The sequence below is a fragment of the Haliotis rufescens genome, unplaced genomic scaffold (genome assembly GCF_023055435.1).
Source record: "Haliotis rufescens isolate VD_foot unplaced genomic scaffold, xgHalRufe1.0.p SCAF_5, whole genome shotgun sequence".
In the NCBI taxonomy this organism is placed as follows: Eukaryota; Metazoa; Mollusca; class Gastropoda; order Lepetellida; family Haliotidae; genus Haliotis; species Haliotis rufescens.
In genome coordinates this window covers 45,426,485-45,449,889 of record NW_025964223.1, presented here as the reverse complement: position 1 = coordinate 45,449,889, position 23,405 = coordinate 45,426,485, and the positions used below count along the sequence as shown (strand labels likewise).

The following is a 23,405-nucleotide window of genomic DNA, read 5'->3' as shown; positions in this document are numbered from 1 at the left end:
GAAACTGTATGTACAGAGTTATATGATGATGGTAATTATTTTTGTATAATCATGAAGGAAGAAGAAATAAAGATTTTTTTCATTTATATTTTGTTGTGAGTGAAGAAAAGTGTAATGTATGTGTGTGTCAATGATAATCCTGATACTTCCCTGAATGTGCTATATCCAAGTCACCGTTTTGTCAAACGAGTGAGCTCAATATGTGTAATTGTCTGACATTCATTGGGACTGCACACAGACGTAACATGTTATAATTTGCAATTCATGTGATAACCAGAATGAAGGCCGATATTATAACTACTGGAGAATTTTGGTCTTTCAGAGTGGCTTAAGTTAGGCCATGATGTTGTCATTGGTAGAATGCACACACTTAAAAAAAAGGGAAACAGAATTGGAATAAACCCACTCTGTCATCCAACGTCTGGACTTTCATTATACGCCATATGATATCCAAGAGTGTCATACGACTCTTACTCAGAAGCTGTTTGACTAACGTTACAACATTTAGGGCCTTAGTAATGCTTTCAAAACGTTTTGTGGTAGACATGTGGAGGACATTTCAGTGACCATAATGTCAGATGCAATCCCTATTTTGACATGTACCATATGTTCCCATGTTTTCATGGGAACAACTGGCTTAGCTTTGCATCTTTTTGTGGCGGGTGCCATGATATAGTTGGAATCGTACAATCGACTCTGCTTTAGGCAGATATTTCTTATATAGATGGAAAGGGTTTTTGTCACTTTTATTCAAAGTCACAGTTATGGATTGTAGCCAAGGCTACCATAGACATGCACATGTGCATTTTCCTGGTGAAATAACAGACATTTGGTGAGTTTAGCCTTCAATTCTCAAGCAGTTGTCTGAGCAGATTAGCATTGTATTGGCTATTAATGGTTTGACCTTTCGGGAGGTTGTCCACCAGTAGCATTCGTTTGGCATCCCAGACAACAGATGCCATGACCTTGCCAGCTCTTTTAACCGACTGTGCCTTCTTCGGAGGAGGAGACGTTAGATGTTTCCCATGCTTTGACTGTTGCTTAGTCTCTGTCTGAAAGTGATGAACCCAAGACTTATACAAGGTTACAAAACGCTGAACAAAATTAGCTTCAAAACGATGAGTGTACATGCTCACGAGAGATAATGAACCTGGAGCGTTTCTGACCAGAAGTCAGAAGCCTTGGAACCAAGCGTGCTGAAACCTTTGTCACGCCAAGTTCTCACGAGAGATGACAACTCTATTGGCTATGTGACATGTGGTGAGTCGTCTATCATCCTTAATCATATGTATTTTATCACCATTTTCCTTGGTTGTGGCATCTTCCCGAGGCAAGAGAGTTAACTGACTTTAAAAGTCCAGTTTCCACGTTGAAACTGGACTTTTATAGTCAGTTAACTCACTTGCCTCGGGAAGATGTGGTAGTGGCAGCTGAAGGCCTTCCTGATCTTGGATCATCTTTGAGACTCTCTCGTCCCCTCTTGAATACCGCTCCCCGCCTTATAGGGGCAAAGGAAAGAGCATCATACCCTAAAGTTGACACCATGACTATACCATTGGATATAAGTGATGACAGTGCTGCAGCTAATGTTTGTTCAATTGTCATCAACAAAGTGTCACTTTGCCTGAAGAAATACGGTGCCTGATTGTGGTTCGGGTTCCACTGCAACCAATAAGCTTGGAAAGTATTGTACTTAATACATGCGAACTGCTAAGGGGGTACTATACATCCCTCGTAGTAAGGCTCAAAACTATCCATCAACACTCGTATTTAGGGTATCTATTTTTGCTATCATAAGCTGTTATTACTTACAGTAAGTAAACTACTTGTAAAATCATTGGCTGTTTCGATCGGTGATAGCTGAAACGAAAATGTTTGTTGATATATATGTAATGGTACTGACATTAAGTATATTAATAAAACTAATTGCATGATGCTTAGGAGGGGGTTGAAGGGGAATGGTATTGGTTGGTATTTGTTGCTGAGAGTTTTCTCTAACCATCGAACTGTGAGGATCATGATGTTTCCTCAAGAAATATGTTGCACATCGAACGGAGAACAGAACGAAAAGAAGTTCCAAATAACCTTTTATCATTTGCATTGCTGAAGACAACGATCAAGTCATTACTTATGAATGAATACTTATAACATTTACACGTATTTGAGTCTATGCGTGTGCGTGTACGTGTTTCTAGGGGTGGTTTGGGCGGGGGTGTATGCGCGCGATTGTGCGTGGGGGGATGGGTGTGTTGGGGTGAGTGAGAATACTATTTAATGCTGAGAGTTTTCTCCAACCATTTAAATGTGAGGAACACGATGATTCCTGAAGAAATATATTCAGATCGAATGAAAACGGACTGCAATATGTCAAGCCTCATCCCTTGTTCCGAAGCCCACAAACACACCATTTGTATTAGTACACTTGGAACACAAGAATCATAATCCTTTTAGATCTTCGACATTCTTGAGACATTCGCCCATAGCGCCATTTTCAAAATGTAATGGGGAAACAGGTATCACAGTCGCCTAAAGCGTAGCAATTCGCTATCCACATGGTGTGTCAGACACCTATGATTGTCCGCCCTGATTGTGTTTCAGAGCTTTTCAGAACCATACCTGTGTTCGTCCGATTCACCTAAGCGGTGCATCTTACTATCTTCAAATCTTACGATTTCTCAAAACCACGTTTCTCTCCTGGTATTTCAGTGTATAACCAGAAACCACAATCCTCTTATTATTGTAGACTAAACAGGAAAGAACGACTTTGTCATTCATATTGTGGATTTCTTCATGTGTAATATAAATGTTGATAAGGTATATAAATATATATTTTCTAGTGCTATGGAATGCTACGATTGTTACAAACCCAGCACTGAGGATGTGATGAGGTAAATGGGGGTCCACTATTTCCATCACTGGGGAATCAACATTATGTAGTAGTTTGTATAGTACGATTTATCCGACATATGTTTAATAAATAGCAATAATTTAATTACAGTTCTCTAGATGATACATCCCCATCACTTAATGGTGTAACGTAAGACATCTTATGTTGAGAACCATGAAGTGCCTTCTCCTTTTGAAGTCCACAGTTATGGAACCCTTTGCCTTTGAATCTGAGAAACTCTGCTTCTAAGGAAACGTTTAAGTCTCTCCTCAAAACCCACTTCTTCACTTCAGCTTTTCAATAGATCTCCTGATTGTTGGCATATGTACATAGACATTACTTTTTAACTTTGTCACAGCGCCAGTGAGCAACTGTCGTTGGATATTAGGCGCTTTACAATTCAATTATTATTAATATTATTATTATTATTATTATTAATATTATTATTATTATTATTATTATTATTAACAATGTGCTGAGGGAGAATGGGTACAAAGTTATCTTCCCATGTCCTACTTTAGAACAAACACACTTTAGTCGTATATATTACAAATGCATTATGTGTTCATCATTAGTCATGTGAGACGTGCCAAACGTGTTTACAATTGTCCGAAACCACGTCGTTACTCCCAAGAGTTTAAACTGGAAGAGCAACTCATGGAGGTTCAATTGGAGATCATGAGGAGGGGGAAGGTCCTCTAGGGTAATGGTAGCGAAGGAGTGACCTCCATATCTAGAGGTTAAAAAAAGCTATGAATCTCCAGAGAGACTGTCAATGGTGAAGGCACCTCGACATGTTTTAGAGCCTTGGTTTCTTTTTTCTTTTGTTGTTTCCTTTCTTCTTTAGTGAGGGTTACATTTCATTTCATAACAAAGACGGGTTCGGGTAGAGTTTCAGGCTCAGGCACAGTTTCATTGTCAGGCAGACGTTTGGGAACCTGATGTAAATGAAGTACTGGTGACTTCAGCATCAATTTGGTATGAAATGGTCTGGACATCTGAAACCCAGTTAATTGCTGTTTGGCATTCTAGATCTACTTTGAGAGGTGAAGAGGAAACTGCAAAAGAGACAGAGTCGAAGTGGAAGAGGATGACTCCTTTTCAACAAATTTCTTTGCATCTGTGAAAGAGATGTCATTAGTCAACATAGTTTTAAGAAGTTTAGTTTGTCTGACAAAAGTGGGGCATAGTTTGGAAAAGGACATGTGTTCACCGTTGCAGTTTGTGCATTTGATGCTATCTGTGCAATCAGTGCAATCATGGTTTTTACCGCAGCGGGAGCAAACTTGTGAGATGCGACAGGATTTTGCTCTATATCCGAACTGTTGACATTTAAAACAGCGGAGTGGGATGTATACATCCACTACGATGTTGAATTATCCGGCTTTGACCGAAGAAGACAATACAAGAAGACAATACAAACGTAAATAGGTAGGTGGTTTAAAAAAATAAATAGCATCCTCATCTTTCAAAGTGAATCTTTTGACAGAAGTTACACCTTCATTTTTGTGTTTGTTTGTCTATGATTGTATCTGAGCGTATGAGTGTGCGTATGTATGAGCGAGCGTGTTTCTCTGTGTGTGTGTGTGTGTGTGTGTGTGTGTGTGTGTGTGTGTGTGTATGTGTGTGTGTGTGTGTGTGTGTGTGTGTGTGTGTGTATGAGTGTGCGTGTTCGTGTGTCTGCGTATGTGCGCGCGCGCGCGCGCGTGCGTGTGTTTTAACACTGTGACTTTAAATATCCTTGATAAATCCCGAGCCGGTTATCTGACTTCGTACATATGCGAAGTATTTTTTAACACTATCAACATCAAATAGTCGTTTAACTTTTAATAACAAATAGTTAAAGAAAATGTACACTGCGTGCAGTTACTGTCAGCATTTAGGGTTGTGCAATATCTTAGCTGTATGACGGCGACCTGTAAATAATGAACAATCCAGTCATTGATGTTATGAGCAACAATCGACGCCGCAAGGATACTTTTAAACACCATCCGCCAAGTCTCCGAGTCACCAGGTTGCTTCTTACGATCCTCATCATAGTTTGCTTTGGACCTATTACCAGACTCAGTGTGAAATAGACCAGTGTCCTTTTTATTGTCGCTGGAATGTAATGTACCTTCATAAAGTTGATGTGATGTTCAAGGGAGCGACAGTCAATATAGTTAGAATTCATGGAATTTATCTGTGGCCTTGACACTACCGTTCTAAAAATGTCTGTAAATGATAGGGGCATTTTATGTACAAGTTATGTCACGGTAGCCAAGAAGTGCAAGTCTCTGTAGACCAACTAGTTGTTCATTCTTTAACATTTTTCATCCTTAGAGAATATTTACTACTTTTTCGGGCAAGTCTAAACTAACATTTAAAAATACCATTACTGACGATATTTGTCTTGTTCAAACAGCCCTTAGTGTTATTCTGAGATCCATTGTGTTCCTGATGCTCCAAACGCTTGCTTAAGGAACAAATAGAGCCACAAAGCTCTGTACCTCACCCGAATTATGAAACAATAATTTGATTTTGTTTCCACCTTTTTTTTGTGACACAGATCTGTAGTGCGTAAAAGTAACGTTAGACAGTTGGTTCCAGGGAAAGATATTGGCAACATTTTTTATGACATCGATGCTGAGTGCAAATCTGCCTTGAAGAAGGTTTAATAAACGTATAGTCATTATCTGTCATACACATGTTCAGCATTCTGAGCCTTGTGGTTCTTTAGAAAGAAAACCTGGATCTATTCAAGTATTATGAACAACCTTTTGGTTATAAAGCTGCAATGATTTGAAATATAAGATGTCCACAAGACCACGCGAAGCGGCTGTCAAGTCCACGAGGTTGACCACCCGATCCATCAAGTTGCATCCTACAATCAGCATAGGATGGCCTACATTTATTATCGATGTCCATTTCATTGTCGCTGGAAAGTGATCTTTATAGTTACAGTTCTTGGTACTTATCTGTGTCCTTGACACTACTGTTCTAAAAATGTCTGTAAATGATAAAGGCATGTTATGTACATGTTACATGTTACATGTGGTGCGGTCTCACGGTAGCCAAGAAGTGCAAGTCACTGTAGATCAACCAGTTGTACATATGTTCACAATTTGTTACGCACATGCCTCAGAGAATAGTTTCTATTTTTTCGGGCAAGTCTAAACTAATATTTCAAAGTACCTATGCTGACGCGTTGTATTCCTTGCTAAAGGAATATATGTCACAAAGCTGAAGTATGAAGCAATAGTTTTATGAAGTTTCAACCTTATTTTGGTGTTTATAGCGTGAAAAATATCAATTTGTGCAATAGGTTCAAAGAAAAGGAAAACAATTTTTTTTGCAAAATTTTTAATGGCATCGTTGCAGAGTGAAAAATCAAGTTATTCATGCAATTGTTCAGCATTTTGAGCCTTTTGTTTTTAATATTTTTGTTGTTGTGATTTGAAATATAAGATGTCTTTATTACAAGGAACGTGCATGACAAATGTCATCTTCATTTCTCAAGCAGTATCAGGGGAGATCCCTTGCTCTTGTCCCGACGGCTGAAGGAGTGCGTATAAAGGCCTTGACCAAGGGGCAGCTGACGTGTGCGAAATACGCTACAGTCGGAAAGCGCACGTTAAATCTTCTATATCAGTGAGTCAGGCAGCTGACACACTTGTCAAATGGGCCAAGAACTAGGGCTCGCCGTCCGTGGACAGATCGGGCCTGCCTGACCTTGTTTTGCTATTTCTCCTTTATCACAAGGTTAACCTGCTGACATGCTGTTGAGTATTCAGCCAACACCCTTTCCTTGTGTTGCAAAAACATTTATCTTTGAAGTCAAGTTGTGTTTCCATGACACCCATATGCAAAACCTCCTTTTTGCTATTGTTTCCCACTGTATGCAGATAATTCGATTACATATGGCTAATTCGCGATGCGGTTTAAGATATACTTAGTAATGGTCATTTATAGGTTCATTAATATGGCTGATGCAGTGCCCTTGTAACAAAATGGATTGAATGAAGTCTTTGAAAGGCATTTAGAAGTGATGGATGTCAACTTCTTTATTATTATGAAACAACGTTTCGGAGTTTATGCTTATTCCTTTATCAGGTGAATGAATGCTACGAGGCAGGGAGCATACATGCAAGGACAACAAAAGTAATAAGATACCAAAAGGTTGAAAGTAACAAGGGGAGACAACTGATAATTGCCGCTGATGGGTGATTAGCAAGAGACAATAGAAGATATCACTTTACAGTAATTGGCGTTAATGGTTATGTGTTTCTTCATAATAAAGAAGTTGACATCCATAAATTCTCTTCCTTGGATTGAATTTGTTTAGAGCATTTGTGAGAGACTATAGCAGGGATCTTTCATGCAAAATTCCAGCTCTCGAAGATTCAGGAACAGTAGAAAATGCGGGACTACGTGAAATTTAAAGGTTGCATACAAGTGGAAATGGCTGAGTGAAATCTTTAGTGTGTGGCCACCATGGTGTCCAAATATATTATTGGATCGAACTTCTGTGATCACTTTGTGGAAACAATATAGCTGGGATCATCCAGGAACAGTTACAGCTTCATAGACCTTCATAGTTTCACAGAAGAGGAACATGTTGCAGCAGGGTTACGTTAAGATTAAAGATCGTACCTTGATCAAACACCAATATATGCCAAAATATATGTTATTTCGCATACCATACAGTTACTGCATATCATATTTCTTAAAGGTACATGCAAAAATGTCCAACTGACTGTCACAAATGCTTATACTTGGATCGGAATTTTGTGAGCGCTTATCATCAGACACCTTAGCATACAAACTGTCAGCTCCATAAAGTTATCTGACTTTGAGACAGGTGAGAAAAAGATTGTGGTACAATGTACGTGAAAGTCAAAGGTCTTACCTGTCTGAAAGATCTAAATATGCCCAAATAACGTATTATATGTTATTCCGCATATCACATGCTTGCTGCATCTAACATTTCTAATAATTAACTAAATTGGGCAGATATCACATTACAAAGTCCGGAGAGCGAAAAATAGGTGGTTCGATCCGCAGACAGCTTCATACAAAACAGTATCGTATGTGTCGTTCCCCTGCGCAGCGCTCGGCATTGAGAGAATAAAACACAGGAGTGGTCGGCCTGGAGTCCGAGGTGTATAATGTGTCAGAGGTGGGGGTCCTTCTAAAACTGCGGGTGGTATCTCAGTAAGCTAGCATTATAAAACCGGCCTAAGTCCTGACTGGTACATGCACGCACGCATGCACGCACACAATCACACGCACTTGCATGCACCTCACTAATTCAGTTGCATAATCTTAAACGCGATGTTAAACATCATTTTACCTCACCTCACCATGCAGAATATTGTGTTGAGTGCGCGTGCGCGCGCTCAAACGGCCCCTTGTAACCCTTTCCAACGACATGCTGGTTACCATAACATTCAAACTCAGGACAACAATCGCTGCTGTTAAAATTGATTTGGTCTAATGACCTGGACATACATTCGCAATAACATGAGGCAAATAGATGGAAATTGTTTAATGATATACATTTGTGTCAGAACTTTTTTCATAATCATGACTTCATATCAGATGGAACAAGCTTGGCTGCGACAAGAGCAATTGAAGAAACGTATCCCGCTGTCATGTTGTTAGAGAAGTGGACCTGTACCTGGTTAGCCCCAGTGACAAACATGGATGTGGGGACTTCAAACTCCCAAACCTCCCAATAGGTGGTGCTGACAAACTTGTCGGAATCAAACAGTTTCAAGAAAGAGTCAAGGGGGTGGAGGTTATAGGTAAGATATGATACACTGTTTGTTTCATTTATCGGCCAACTGGTTGATACTCTCAGTCTTGCACTGTGAAATTGGCTACTTGGTAGATTTATTGTTGTCAAAGTGACGTTGCCCTTGATTGGTATCAGCATATCAGCGCCGTAGAATGTGGTTTCGTTGAGAGTGACTGAAGGCAGTTTGTTGGAAGGGATCTTGAAGCTAAAGTGACATGTTGCTTCAGGAGGAAGTTCAACCACTCCTTCAGATTTCTGGATGTCGATGGGTTTATTGAAGGTGATGACTGGACACCAGTCGTCCTTGAGTGTGATACAAGTAGCTTCTCCAGTGGTTGGTGTGATCCAGTCCTCTTGAAAAACTAGCTTGACCGCCTGTGACTTCTGAGAATAGCTATGCAAGAGAATGACCGTTTCGTTCATCAATGGACTGGACATTGCCAACGGCGACACCGTTCGTTCTGCTCCATCATATTGGCTGGTAGTTCTCATGAAGGAGAAGCCTGACATGAATTTGTACCAAAACTCGTAGACGTCGACAATACGTGTGGCGTTTCCTTGAAGAGTGAAAAGTGAATAATTGAGACTATGACGTCCTGGCCATTCTTCATTTGCTAAAAGAAACACCACTGCTCTGTCAATGTATTCCCTGAGACCTAGTTGGGTAAATCTGTGTGCATTGGCTTGGTATATTGTTGAAAAGTCTACTATCGGTGATGGGGCATATTTGTTAAATCCTTTGACAGCACCGCGACCATATTCACTGATAACAAGGGGGATAATCTTTCCGGTCTTCTGAGAAGCATAGTTTTCAACCAGGTCGACAAATGCTACCAGACGTGCTTCATTTATTCCAGTAAAATTGTGAGATTTGCCCGAAAGAACCAGTGTGTTGTACGCATGAAAAGAAAATACGTCAATATAGCCTAAAGTGACGTCCATGAAATTTGCCACTTTGTGCCAATACAAAAAGTCGTTTATATCTGAATGTCCAGTTTCTTCGGTCAGTGTAGGACCAGCAACTTTGATGTTAAATCTGGCATGGAGTTTCTCTGCAACTAATTTGTGAAAGATGTTGATAGTCGTGAAATTCAGTATACGCCATTTACCATCCGGTTCGTTTATGGGCTCAAAGTAGGGTGGCATCATCTGTCCCTTGGTGTAGTCATACACTCCTTGCACCATCAACATCATGAACTCTGCAGCAGCATCGACATTGTTTGGGAAATGACCATCGTGTTCAGACGTGTCTATCCAACTCGGGTAATAAAGACCTGTCAACAACATAAGAGTGAATATTGATACTAATGACTTTGTTGGTAAAAAATGAGTAGAAGTGAAACAGTTTGAAAACATCTGAGTGAGTGAGTGAGTGAATATGGTTTTACGCCGCTTTTAGCAATATTTCAGATATATCACGGCGGGGGACACCAGAAATGGGCTTCACACATTGTACCCATGTCGGGAATCGAACCCGGGTCTTCGGCGTGACGAGCGAACGCTTTAACCACTAGGCTACCCGACCGCCCCAAAAACATCTGAGAATTAAACTTTAAACATCAAGGCATTTATGATGTAATGAAGAATGAATGATGTAGAAAAGAATTAAACACAATTGTAGTTTATCGGGAAGTACAGTAAAAGCGTCATATCATTTGAGTGTCACATATGTGTTCCATGCAAGTCAGGCCAATAGAAGAGTTTAATAAATTGCTTGTGTTAGTCTGACCTGTTCACAATATCCTTACATAAATAACTTGGTAATTAGTATTGAATTACAAATCTGTGTTTATTGATTTGCATATTGTTTCACGCCCCAGACAATGCAATGATTGATATCATGAGCATCGATCTAAAAAGTATGCATTTGCAATACGATGACATGCATCAAGTAAATCAGCGAGCCCGACCATCCAATCATATTGTGGTGGCTTGCTGAAGACCAGTTTTAACCCGTTATATTATTGGAGCATTATCAATGGTTCATATTGGGAAAGGGAGGTCACTCTAATTTCAATCGGGAGCTATCCCCATTGTTTTCGTATTTGCGAGAAATGGCGTCAGTCACGCTGTACGTTGACGTTGGTCCAGCTATTAATTGGCAATCTAATCCCAAAGGTAAACCGTATTCTTAATTAAATGTTTGAATACATTATATATTTATCTTTCCATCCGTAACTTGCAGAAAATTAAAAACGGTTCATGATAATTAAATTAATAACTCACCTAGTTTTCCCAAAATGTGGGCCCACTTTATTTTATTTGTGTGCCCACATTTCGGAAAGTAGATAGTTGTCATAAGTTGAGTGTCATATGTCATTAGATCTTCTTAGGTAGGTTTAGTGCTGATAACCATTTTTAAATATGTGGGCCCACCTAGCCCCCGTCTTATATAGTGCTCAAAACAAGTGGGCCCACATAGGACTACAGCAAAGCCTCATTAATTGAGACTGGCATAGTGTTGATAATCAATTTCTAAATGTGGGCAGCCTTTGAGAATAGAAGTTCACTACTGGGCTTCTGCTCGGCAAGTGACGATGATCTGATATTGGCTCATGTCGCACGGATTGGCATCAATGGGCAAACATGATGTGGGCCAAAAGATGGTAACCAGCATTGCCCCAGAGGTAACAGAATAACACGGACGTGATTTAAAAAATAGTTTTGGTTTGTTTTGGCCTTATCCTCTCATGTGAGTGAGTTCTGGAATGGCTACAGTGCCATCATATCGACCATTCTTACCTCCAGCCATCATGATCATGTCGTTCTCATAACCACTGTTGATATTCTCAATGTACGCAGAGAACAGTTCCTGCTGTTTGGTGACGTTCTTCAGATAGTTTGGGTCAGGGTAGCCACTACGGCTTGGGTCCTCTGGCCACTACAATTAAAATACCTATTAGATAAGATAACATTCGTCAATGCGTTTTTGCATGGACATTTGCTCTCAAGAGTGAGTGAGTGAGTTATTAATTGACGTCACATTGGCAATATTTCAGCCATATCTGCTCTCAAGAAGTGATATAGTCGTTGTCATTGTCATTGGTAAAAAATAAACCTTATAGTTTTGAAATTAATTACGACCAGTTCAAAATCCAAAATATTCTCATTAAAAATATTTGTTTTCATTTCTGTTGTAACCTGTTGGGCAATATGTGACCTGTTACGTGCACTGCAGCATTCTTGTCAGTTCACTAGACAGATATAGTAACACCTGCCTGAAATACTGATATTGAAACATTCTAAGACTTAAATGAATTTGTTGAATAATATTGATGAATCTGAGTTTAATGCAAACAGCAAATTCGTGAATGGTTGTATTAAATGATTTATACCATTACATTATCCCATCATTGGCTTTTCAATTTGATAATGTCAGATGTTTCTTTGAACAATGCTACTGACAGCTTACATTTGCAAGTTATGGTTAGTAATATTCATTAGTTGATCTCACGTCTTGGAAGAGACGACCGTTATAATCTCTGTTACTCCAGCGCCCACTATCAGTCCCAATGCTCCGACAGTTGGGAATGAGGGATGTTCGATCCAGACCATTGTGTTTGTTCCATCTATTACTGTCATAGTGAGCGCTTCCTCCCTGTGCCAGCCACTGAGGGTGGATGGTGACAGTAGTGTCAGTGTATACACCGCCTACTGTCAGACTCAAAGTGAAAAAGACCAGTGCCCATTCCATATTCTGTAACAAATATCCTATATAATGAAATGATTTATTTACAGTATAGTGACCTGGGTTCATTTCATTGACGACAATTATTTACTATTAACAATCAAAAGGCTCTCAATATTGATAACTGTAAGTGTTTCCGCTGAGCTGTTGACGAAGGACATCGAAGGACAGCATACACAAAATACATTGATTTTTCTCATTTACACCACGTGTAGATGGTGCCATTTGAATATTTCAATTTAGTATTTTTAATTAAAAAAGATGTGGTTACTTTCTTATAGTATACAGTACATGGTGTACTATGTGCATACCGTTCTAAATGTCTTATAACTTACGTGTTATTGTAAGTGTTTCGACTGAGCTGTTTAGTGTATATTCTGTGAACTTAGGACACCGGGACCTAACAGCATATACAATATACATGGTGAGAGGGTGAGTTACATTTTAACGTCACATCGGCAATATTTCAGCGATGTCGTGACCGGAACCTGTACATTGATAATAAATATATTTAGATTGAATCAAAACCTGTCATCGATGGACAGTAAAATAACTAGATTATCACAGTTTCGATTTTAAAACTAGTTGAGAACATTTAAAAAGAAGAAATTATTATTCAACAACGAAATATAAAAATAGACGATAGACAGGTAGACAGTTCGGCCACCATACTATGGACCGTAGGGACTTACAATACCTCTGCTACCGGCATGGTTCCTCAACAGGATGTACACGACCAACCCAGCTGCCGGCGATTGTATGCAAGTTTAGCAATCAATGTAAAATGACAAATATACTACTTTTAAACTTCTGGCAAAATATACAATAACCGTGTGTTGCCGATATCCATACGAAAATAATACCGAATACTGAAAACAATTTGGTGCTGCAGAAATTTGGTGAAAAGATGGAAAAATCGCAAAATCACAACAATGCGAGAACGTAATGTAAGAAGCAAGAGTATGGTCTTCCTTAGCTTCCATGACAAGGAACCAAGGCCAAGTATCCCTACAGGAATACAATCATCAAGTCACTGTTGCATCGTCAGATGAATCAAGATCAGAATGAAGAGTTCGCCACGGAGCACCAACGAGGACGATGTCATATGTAAGTGGCATTCCAGCAAACTAACACCATAGGGGTACAGGGATGTTATAATCTAGCGGATCCAGAGGAGCGGCTAGATTGGCCTATGAACCACGTCCTTTTCGAATATGCTCCGGGCAAGTATCTAAAATAACTTTATAAAAAAGACCATTCAAAAGGTAGGTGTACAGTCAAACCATATAAAAATTCATACATAGGGCTTGCAATAACTATCCGATTAATGGCACTGGACCCATTTTACCACCCGTCTAGGTGACGTCAGGTTCCTGGCTCCAGTGCCATCAACTGACAGAATCCCTCCCTCCACCTTCCTCCGACGACACAGGGGCGCAACCCACGGCAGCCGTTGTACTTCACTCAGGGAATGTACAAAACATGTATAAACTCCCTCTAAAACCCAACCCCATATCCCGCCGAAGTACCTACGATATAATATTGCATTTCCTTTCTGTAAGGGGCGGTCGGGTAGCCCAGTGGTTAAAGCGTTCGCTCGTCACGCCAAAGACCCGGGTTCGATTCCCGACATGGGTACAATGTGTGAAGCCTATTTTTGGTGTCCCTCGCCGTGATATTGCTGGAATATTGCTGAAAGCGGCGTAAAATCAAACTCACTCACTCACTCACTCACTCACTCACTCACTCTGTAAAACCAGTAGTCCTTGACAAACATCATTCACTCTGACATGAATGTAACATACACAAGGCATACTCACAAGTTCGACTCGTCTGTACAGTACGAGCGGGTGTTCATGTAGTTAGATTTCGTGGAAATTATTGGTGACCTTGAACTACCGTTCTATAAATGTTTGCATATGATAAGAACATGCATGCGTAGGTATGTAGGTCAGGTGACAGGATAGCCTTGAGATAAATGCACGTCGCCCTGTCACTCTAGACGTTATGCAAAAGATAAGCATATCCCACGAATACTTTATCATTGTAACGCAAAGTCTTGATTTATAATAATTTTTCTGTCACATGGAAGTCACAGATACTGCAAATACCTACGCGGACCACAGACAACCATTACTGTAATTCTCAGATGTGTTATTTCCTCGATGATCCAAACGCTTGCTAAGGAAAAAAAACTCATAAGGAGGCGACAAATTAAATGTGGTTAACCCATAACCACTCAGGCCATTGTGTTTGTTCAACCTGTCACTGTCACAGCTAACACAACGTCCCTGTGTCCTGCAAAATAAATACTTAAATGTATTATGTTCGGCAGCTCGGTGGCTTGGTTGAAAGCGTGTCGATGATGTATTATCAGCTCAAGGCGAGAAAGACCAGTGTCCATTTCATGTCGCAGCCTGAAATAATCGAGTATGAACAATCCAGTCATTGATATTATGAGCAACGATCCCGCTGCAAGGGTACGTTTACAAGCCATCGGCAAAGTCCCCGAGCCTGACCACCCGATCCATCAAGTTGCCTCTGACCATCAGCATAGGTTGCGAGGTACCTTTCATCAGACTGAAATAGACCAGTGTGCATTTCATTGTCCCTGGAATCTAATGTACCTTCATGAAGAGTCGAAGTGATGTGTCTTTATAGTTAAAATTATTGGAAATTATCTGTGGCCTTGACATTCTATAAATCAACATGATAAAGAATGGCGCCGTTTTGTAAGTGTGGTGATAGCAAATAAAGTAAAACAATTGTACATCCACAAAATGGACGGTTCCTTGTTCATGTCTGGAAAAGCTTATTACTGCATTATTTTGAGGGTTACATTATTTAAGTTTGCCGGTAGGTTCGGTCTCAAGGTTACCTCACCCGTGCTCTTCAGAGACGGAACCCCGTCAGTCTACTAAACTAAATGTTCTCATGATTGTTCAAATGTTTCACATACATTCACACGCCATAGATGTATCACAACAATCTGTATTGGTATCAAATTGCATGTTGTAACAAAGAGTGATTATACGATGTATTATGATTACGAAAAAGTCTAAACGATTCAAATTCAAGATACCTTCACATAGAAATGTTTGCAGGATATATTAAATCATTATGATTATAACATATATATGTATATGTTATGTATTCAACACATTTACCTGTTGCCGAGCTAAACAGTGCAGTAAAACTATCACTTTTCTACGGTCCTATGTAAACTCCAAGTCCTAGCAGTGTCATATTTCTCACTTTACATCAGTTCCGAATCAGTTGTCACAACATTCCTGGTGATTTCTGTCATATGTTGGAGACCCGTTTAGGAGGCTTTGAAACTGAAACACTGATTACATTTTCCCCGATGTATATTGCATTGAACGAAACGTAAAACTGAAGAGCTTATAACTTTCTTACGGAGGTTGCAGCAAAATTGCATTACATTCTTGTACTGCATTTGGCATGTATTTTCCCGAAACCAGAAGTAACGTCATTATAACAAAAGTCCTTATAAGTTAGGGGAATGGGACTTTCTGTTTGAACGTTGTATTGGCCTTACAGTTATATAAACCGGATGTGCATGATGTTAAATTGGAAGTGCCTACAACTTTGTTATCAAGCTATTTAGAAGCAAAGGAAATCTGTTTGAAAGGGGCACTGCATTGGGCATGTGCTTTCCCGAACCGAAAGTGATTTTACTGAACCGGAAGTGATTAAAACTTTGTTTTTAAGCAATCTAAAAGCAAGGGGATTTTTGTTTGAAAGTGCTACTGCATTGGGCATGTGTTTTCCCGAACTGGAAGAGACGTTACTGAACCGGAAGTGCTTGTGACTTTGTTATTAAGATATTTAGAAGCATAGGACTTTCTATTTCAAAGTTATCCTGAATTGGGCATGTGTTTCTGTAAGTGATGTTATTAAAACCAAAGTGTTCATAATTGTGTTAGTGAGGTACGCGTAGCTACAGGCATACCTTATATATGTTTCTGTTTCTAAGTCGTACTTCATTAGGAATGCGTTGTCCGAACCCGGCACTGATGAAGGGAATGCTTATCACTTTAGTATTATGGTAGCTCTCTGGCTAGAGGCAAGGGCGTTTCTGTTTAAAAGTTATACTGCCTTAGGCATGTGCTTTCTTAAACAAGAAGGGATATTATTCAACTTGAAGTGCTTATAGCTTTATTATTAAGGTACATAGAGGCAAAGGACATTAAAAGTTGACCTGTATTGGGCATGTGTGAATTCAACTGGCACCTGTGGAAAGTCACAATGGTTCATGATACTTGTTTCTAATGGGAAGGTTTAGGGGGTATTTCAAGAACAGGTGAGGATGGCACTGCTTCCGTTTTTGCATGCAATGGAAACATCATTCTAGTTTTCCTCTCTATATTTGCATGTTTGAGATTCTAACTAACAATTATGGTAGGAAATGAAATTTAGAAACAAACTCATTTTCGCTAAACATCATGTCTTGTTTAATTCATAATAATGATAATTGGGGATATAATGTTTGAGATTTATAATGGACGAATCCCTGTCTCGATGTTGGAAAAAGTAAACCCGGACGAGGTTATATGTGATGGTAAAGAAATAGGTAGGAACAAGAAAGCTATTACACTTATGCAGAATATCAAATCTGACAGTAACATTAAGTAGCTGTTTATAGCTGTTGATTACATATTAAAGTGAGATGTATTGTGCTGTTCTATATTTTTTGCTAAAACGTTTCGCACACGGTATTTGATAACCAGCAAAAATGATAATCTTTTAATGTTATATTAAGCTTTGTAATCCATTCTGTGATAACACGTTGACAATTTGTGTACGTGAGGTATAAATGTTGATCGTGAAAATGCCCTAATTATAAAGTTATAGAACTACCGACAAACACTACAAACCCCCCACAAGGGAAATGACACTAAGTAGGGTGTATAGAAGGATTAAGCAGATCTGTAATAAATAAATAGCAGCAATTTGAAGTCATTGCGTCTAACTATAGTTCTATGATGGCTGGTGTACCACTCAATAAAACCTATATGCTTAGAGAATGGATGCTAAGGTAATCGTCCCATGTCTTCCTTTAGAACTAACAAAGACATCAACTTGATTACAATTTTCTGAAAACATGTCACTCAAGGAAACACCCTTATTAATTCCAATCAATAGCTAAAAGGTATCAGCACAGGAAGGTAAAAATATAAAGGGAATCTCCATGATCCGTATCAGCCACGGGGTTACCAGGCCTACCCTCAGGTCAACTCCTGGGAACACATAACAAATATTTGATAAAATTCTTAACAGTTTAATCAATGCCAAATTATTAGTCTGTAGTATTATCTTAATCATTTTTTAGTGTCGGATGGGAGGAGCTTGGCTGTGACCAGGGCTACCGAAGTCACGTATCCTTTAGCCTGCTTGTTGGAGAAGTTAACCTGGACCGTGATAGAAGTGGTGTTCAACAAGGTGGAATGGACATCAAACTCCCAAACATCCATGAAGTTGTAGATTTGACTGTTCTGTTTGTCTGAGTCGAACAGCTTGTAAAAGAAATTAAGAGGTTGGTGGTTAATGGTAACAGATGACAGACTGTTTGTTTCATTGATGGGAAGACTTGTTGAAATTCGCAGTCTTGCGCTGTCGAATTCATCTTTTGGAAGTAATATGGTCGTCACAGCAATGCTGTCCTTGATAGGTATAATGATATCACTTCCGTAGTATGTTGTTTCATTGAGAATGACTTTAGGTAATTGGCTTGAAGGGGTCTTGAGTGTAACCATTCCCCGAGTTTAACCGATGTCTAAGGGTTCGTTGAAGGTGATGACTGGATACCAGTTGTCCTTAATTGTGATGCAAGTAGCTTCTCCCGTGGTTGGTGTGATCCAGTCTTCTTGAAAAACTAGCTTGACGTCCTGTGACTGTTGATAATAACTGTGTAAGAGAATGACAGTTTCATTATGCAAGGAACTTGACACTGCTAATGGTGACACGGTTCGTTCTTGTACTTCACATTGGCTGGCGGTTCTGATGAAGGAATACTCTGACGTGAAATTGTACCAGAATTTGAAGACATCGACAATACGTGTGGCGTTTCCTTGGCGGGTGAAAAGTGACCAGTTGAGACTATCATGTCCTGGATATTGTTGATTGGACAATAGAAAAACCACTGTTCTATCAATGTATTCTCTCAAACCAAGGTGGGTGAATCTATGGGCATTAGACTGGTATATTGTTGCAAAGTCGACTATCCCAGATGGAGCTGTTGAGCTAATTCCCGTCACTTTCCCGCGACCATATTCACTGATAATTAGAGGAATAATTCTTCCCGTCTTTTGATGAACATAGTTTTCAAGCAGGTCGACAAAAGCTACTAGGCGTGCTTCATTTATACCAGTAAATCGGTGAGAGTTCCCCGAAACAATAAGTGAGTTGTACGAATGAAAACACGTCTAAATAGTCTAAAGTGATGTCCATGAAATCGACCAGTTTCGTCCAGAACGAAAAGTCGTTCCTGTCTACTACTGTGTTATATCCCGTCATTGTCGGGCCAGTCACTTTGATGTTAAACCTAGAATGGAGTTTCTCGGCAACTGTTTTGTGGAATAAGGCTACAGTGGTCGTGAAATTCATTATTTGCTCTTTAACATCTGGTTCGTTGACGACCTCGAAGTATGGCGGTATGTGACCTTGTGTGTAGTCATAGACTCCTTGTAGCATCAACACGATAAACTCTGCAGCAGCATCGATGTTGTTTGGGAATTGGCCCTCATGTTCGGATTGGTTCATCCAGTCTGGCCAGTGGAGAGCTGAAATATGCAAATAGAACGAAACATGACACTGATTGAAATGCATCTATGCTTCTTCTACAAGAGTATACGCATGTATTTCAGCTTAAAAGACAAAGTTAATCTTCTAAGAGGAGAAACAACACGCCAAACTGATTATCTTATACATAGATTGTGTAATTGCCTTCAATAACTAGCTTTTCAAGACATCTTACATGTCTACATAACTCTCACACCAATCATTTGTACCTTCCCCGCAGAGTACGTCTAGTAGTTTTGGCTTTTCCTACAACCGATTGCCAAAAGATAGAACTTGAAATTTAACCTGATTACTTGCCACATGCATCTGCACATCATCTTCCTCTTTCCTTTCCACAGAAGAATGTCAACCCTTGCGTGATCTTGACATTCACTTACACTGGATGATGGAGGGAGCAGCCGCCGCAATATAGCTGGAATATTGCTAGGTTCGGCGTTAAACAGCATGTGATGGAACAAAAACACACTCTTCTGTCTATGCCTGATTCTCGAATTTATTTCTTACATCGTGTTTGGACTTTTTGCTGCTATTATTGTTGTGGCACGTGATAAAGAAATATAAACACACCCACGGCCGTTTTAATTATGTTAACTATCGCATAACTGGTCGTTTCCGATTATTCTTACCATTCATCACCATGATCATTTCGTTCTTATAGCCACTGTCAATGTCAGCAAGGTAGTTGGAGAATAGTTCCTGTTGCTTGCTGATGTTCTTTAGGTAGTTGGGGTCGGGGTAGCCGCTACGGTGTGCGTCCTCTGGCCACTATACAATGAACAAGTTAATATTATATACAACCCATTTCATGCCAATGACGGTTCACTGAAACAACATGTATCACAGTATTAATACATTTAATTGTGTACAAAATGCAAGAGTTATATTCCAAAGATGCTCATTTGTTACTTAATATCAAACAATAAACATGTAAACAATTTCACTCGTCACGCCGAAGACCGGGTTCGATTCCCGACATGGGCACAATGTGTAAAGCCCATTTCTGGTGTCCCCCGCCGTGCTTTTGCTGGAATATTGCTAAAAGCGACGTAAAACCATACCCACTCACTAATGCTATTGGCCTACATGTAGGTTTCTCCACATCAGTCTTTATTACATCACTTGTCTTGTCTGAGATGAACATGGGACATCTTAGAATTATTGTATATCCCAACGAAATATAGACATTGACTCTTAAACATGGTGTCTTTTGCCTTAGCTGGAGGTTGATCTCAACATTCAATTTTATCCCAACACCATCATGCATCTGAGCAATATCACCATAGCAATATATTTGTCAAGTAATGTCTGTTTGCAATACATGTAACATTACTGTCAAAACGTACTTTTGAAACCATAACTGCGATATTACAGTATGAGCAAATGTAAACCATCAGTTTCTGTCTAATATGTGACGTGTTGGGACAACATACAGAATTGAGTTAGAAAGAAATCTCACTTCTTTAAAGAGACTATAATCTTCGTGTATCCAGCGCCCACTGGTTGTTGCGGACTTACGCTACCCAGAACCTCCACGTGTAGGCTCATGAATGTTTATCCTAATGACATAAAGACATAAAGCACTGTCTAATATATGAAGTACAAGGTAAAAAAATCGAATTGGAAAGAAAATTTCACATCTTGGAAGAGATGATCATTTAGATCTCTGTTCATCCAGCGCCCACTGTCAGTCCGAATGCTCCGACAGTTTGCAATAAGGGACTCCTGTTCCAGGCCATTGTGCTTGTTCCACCTGTCACTCTCATAGCGAACTCTACCTCCCTGTGCCAGCCACTGAGGGTAGATCGTCACCGTCGTGTCACTGTACACACCGCCTGTAATCAGACTCAAAGCGAAATAGGCCTGTGTCCATTTCATTGTCACTGGAATATAATGTATCATCAGACTTGAACAGCTTTAATGGGAAGAATTCACGAGAATTATTTGTGACGTTCCATAAATGTGTGTACATGGTAAGAACATGCGTAGGTATGTAGGTGTGGTGATAATATAGCCTTGAGGTAAGTGAATGCCACGCCAGAAGGGAAGATGTGTATATTACACTAATACAGTAACATTGAAAAGACAGCCCGATTTATACTCATTTCTCCGTCACATGAAAGTCTAAACCGATATTCAAAAATACCTGAGTGGACTATTTTGCTTTCAGAAAGCTCTTGCTGTTCTTTTCATATGTGTTATTTCCCTGATGATCTAAACGCTTGCTTAAGGAAACAAACGCACAAGGCGGTGACTGTTTGGTGTAACAATATTTGTAAAGGCAAGTATGTCAAGCCCTTATCATCCAGGCCATGTGCTTGTTCCACCTGTATCAGTCATAGCGAACACTACGTCCCTGTGCAAAATAGATACAATTTACATGATTTCCAGAATGTTGATTCATCATCATCATGTTTGACAATCACTGGCTAGTCTGGTCCAGACACCATTATTTACCAACCACCTGCTGAGTGTGGCGTGAAACAACAAACAAACACAATGTTTCTCTAAGCCTCCCAGTCAATACACAAAACTGCATATCTCCAGTAATTATTTATTTTCACGTAACAGAGCCAGTTATTGTGTAAGCATATCAGTGCCTTATTGTGGGGTTTCAATGAGAGTGGCACTTTGAAGATTGTCTGAGGGGGCCTTGCCTCATGAGGAAGGTCAACCATTCTTTGTGTTTTCTGTATTTTAAAGGGCCCGTTGAAGGTTACGATAGGATACAGTTGTCCTTGATGGTGACGCAGGTAGCTCATCCAGTGGCTGGTTTGATCCTGTCGTCTTTACAGTCACAGTTTGTGCCAATTTCGTTGTGCTAACCTCGACATGGTTCGTTCCTGTGCATAATACTGGCTGGTAGTTCGAAAAAGGAGTAATCTGACGTGAATTTGTACCAAAACTCGAAGAACGTCCACCATACCTGTGGCATTTCTTTGAAAGTGAAAGTGAATAGTTCAGACTATCACGTCCTGGATATTTTTGCATTGGCTCCATTAAGTATCACTGTTTTATCTGCAGTGTGGGACCAGCCACTTTAATGTTAAATCATGCAATAATTTGTGGAAGTGGCAAAAGTAAAATTTCAGATGTCAGTCTTAGTGTCCGGTTCATTTATGGGATCGAAGTAGGGCGGGTTCTCTCCTTTGGTATTGTCATATACTCCCTGCATATCAGTATCATGAATGCAACTGCAGCATCGAGTTGTTTGGGAATTTACCTCCATGTTCGGACTGCTTCGTCCAACTTGCCCAGTTATGAGCTAAAAGCCAATACATAATGGAATATGAAACTGATCTAAAAAACATTAAAAACACCTATGTGCTTTCCATGTTTGCTGTCTTAACATAATATGCAATCGTTGTTCTTTACGACTGAGTGAGTGAGTTGTCTTTAACGCCGCTTTGAAAAGCATTCCAGTTATATCACAGCGTTTCAGCTTAATGTGGGAGAAAATCCCGACGTGATGCAGGCTTAAGACGTTCACCTCTTTGGTGAAAACTATTTTTGTGATGACAAAACTTGAACCGTAATCGGGGCGGACCAGGATTCGAACCCACGACCAACGGTTTCTGGCGTTCCCAAGAGATGGAACCCTGGACAACGATTTGCCCCTCGCTCTAGGAATATCAATCTGGTTATCACATACGGTGAAATAGATGAACATTAAATTTCTTTTGGACATATGCCTCTAAATATACTACTCCACTTTTGATTGGGTAATTTTATGTTTGGTCAGGATACAGAAAACTGATTCTTATAGTATGTCAAGTGTATGTTTAAATAGAGTGACGTATCTCATTATCCCTAAAATATTTGAGTAAAATATATCCCAAATGTCTCTATGCACCAATCAATGGAACATACAGATACATTATGGCTGGTCGGTATTGACATTCTTTCACGATACATGATAGGACAGGGCACGCCCACCTGTCTATCAAAGGCCTGGCCCCATCATTTCAGTAATTTGTGAGGTGAATTTGTAGATTTCATTTTGTTTGGACTCTTTTTGTGTCATTACACTTGCGACAGAGATACAAATATGGATACAGGTCTTCTTTGTTGTTTGTAACAACGCTTCAGGGCTACGTCTTCCTCCTTCATCAGATGGAAATTTCATTTCGACATGAAGACATGAAACTTTATTGATAACAACTTTTGTATTTTATTTCACTAAACAATAAACCAGTTCTTATCCGGAAAGTTTCAGGTAGTCACGTTCTTCA

At 39.7% G+C, this 23,405-nt stretch overlaps 2 protein-coding genes across 3 annotated transcripts; both read right to left on the bottom strand.

Annotated features, from left to right (window-relative positions):
• Window positions 1-8,399: 8,399 nt before the first annotated feature.
• On the bottom strand, window positions 8,400-14,244 carry LOC124137166. 2 transcript variants are annotated; one of them, XM_046503366.2, is made up of 4 exons: window positions 14,175-14,244; window positions 12,121-12,363; window positions 11,409-11,547; window positions 8,400-9,940 (listed from the first exon to the last, which is right to left on the bottom strand). In XM_046503366.2, exons 2-4 carry the CDS (start codon window positions 12,358-12,360, stop codon window positions 8,451-8,453), a joined length of 1,869 nt encoding a protein of 622 aa, XP_046359322.2. In that variant the 5' UTR covers window positions 12,361-12,363; window positions 14,175-14,244; the 3' UTR covers window positions 8,400-8,450. The 2 variants fall into 2 exon arrangements, with proteins under 2 accessions (XP_046359322.2, XP_046359324.2); XM_046503368.2 differs by lacking the exon at window positions 14,175-14,244 and adding an exon at window positions 12,690-12,795.
• A 3,896-nt stretch (window positions 14,245-18,140) lies between these two features.
• On the bottom strand, window positions 18,141-21,074 carry LOC124137175. The gene is made up of 4 exons (XM_048384311.1): window positions 20,812-21,074; window positions 19,803-19,941; window positions 18,743-19,157; window positions 18,141-18,282 (listed from the first exon to the last, which is right to left on the bottom strand). The coding sequence occupies exons 1-4, from the start codon at window positions 21,049-21,051 to the stop codon at window positions 18,141-18,143; spliced, it is 936 nt and encodes a 311-aa protein (XP_048240268.1). The 5' UTR covers window positions 21,052-21,074.
• Between the last annotated feature and the right edge of the window lie 2,331 nt (window positions 21,075-23,405).

Excerpts from the sequence above, each read along its gene's own strand:
- LOC124137175 (XM_048384311.1), bottom strand. The coding sequence starts at position 21,051 with ATGAAATGGACACAGGCCTATTTCGCTTTGAGTCTGATTACAGGCGGT. Across the intron at positions 19,158-19,802 it reads AATGATCATGGTGATGAATG|CTCTCCACTGGCCAGACTGG; the intron begins GTAAGAATAATC and ends TGCATATTTCAG. Across the intron at positions 18,283-18,742 it reads GAACTCTCACCGATTTACTG|TTATTATCAACAGTCACAGG; the intron begins GTATAAATGAAG and ends TCTCTTACACAG.
- LOC124137166 (XM_046503366.2), bottom strand. The coding sequence starts at position 12,360 with ATGGAATGGGCACTGGTCTTTTTCACTTTGAGTCTGACAGTAGGCGGT. Across the intron at positions 11,548-12,120 it reads ACGGTCGTCTCTTCCAAGAC|TGGCCAGAGGACCCAAGCCG; the intron begins GTGAGATCAACT and ends TTTTAATTGTAG. Across the intron at positions 9,941-11,408 it reads CATGATCATGATGGCTGGAG|GTCTTTATTACCCGAGTTGG; the intron begins GTAAGAATGGTC and ends TGTTGTTGACAG.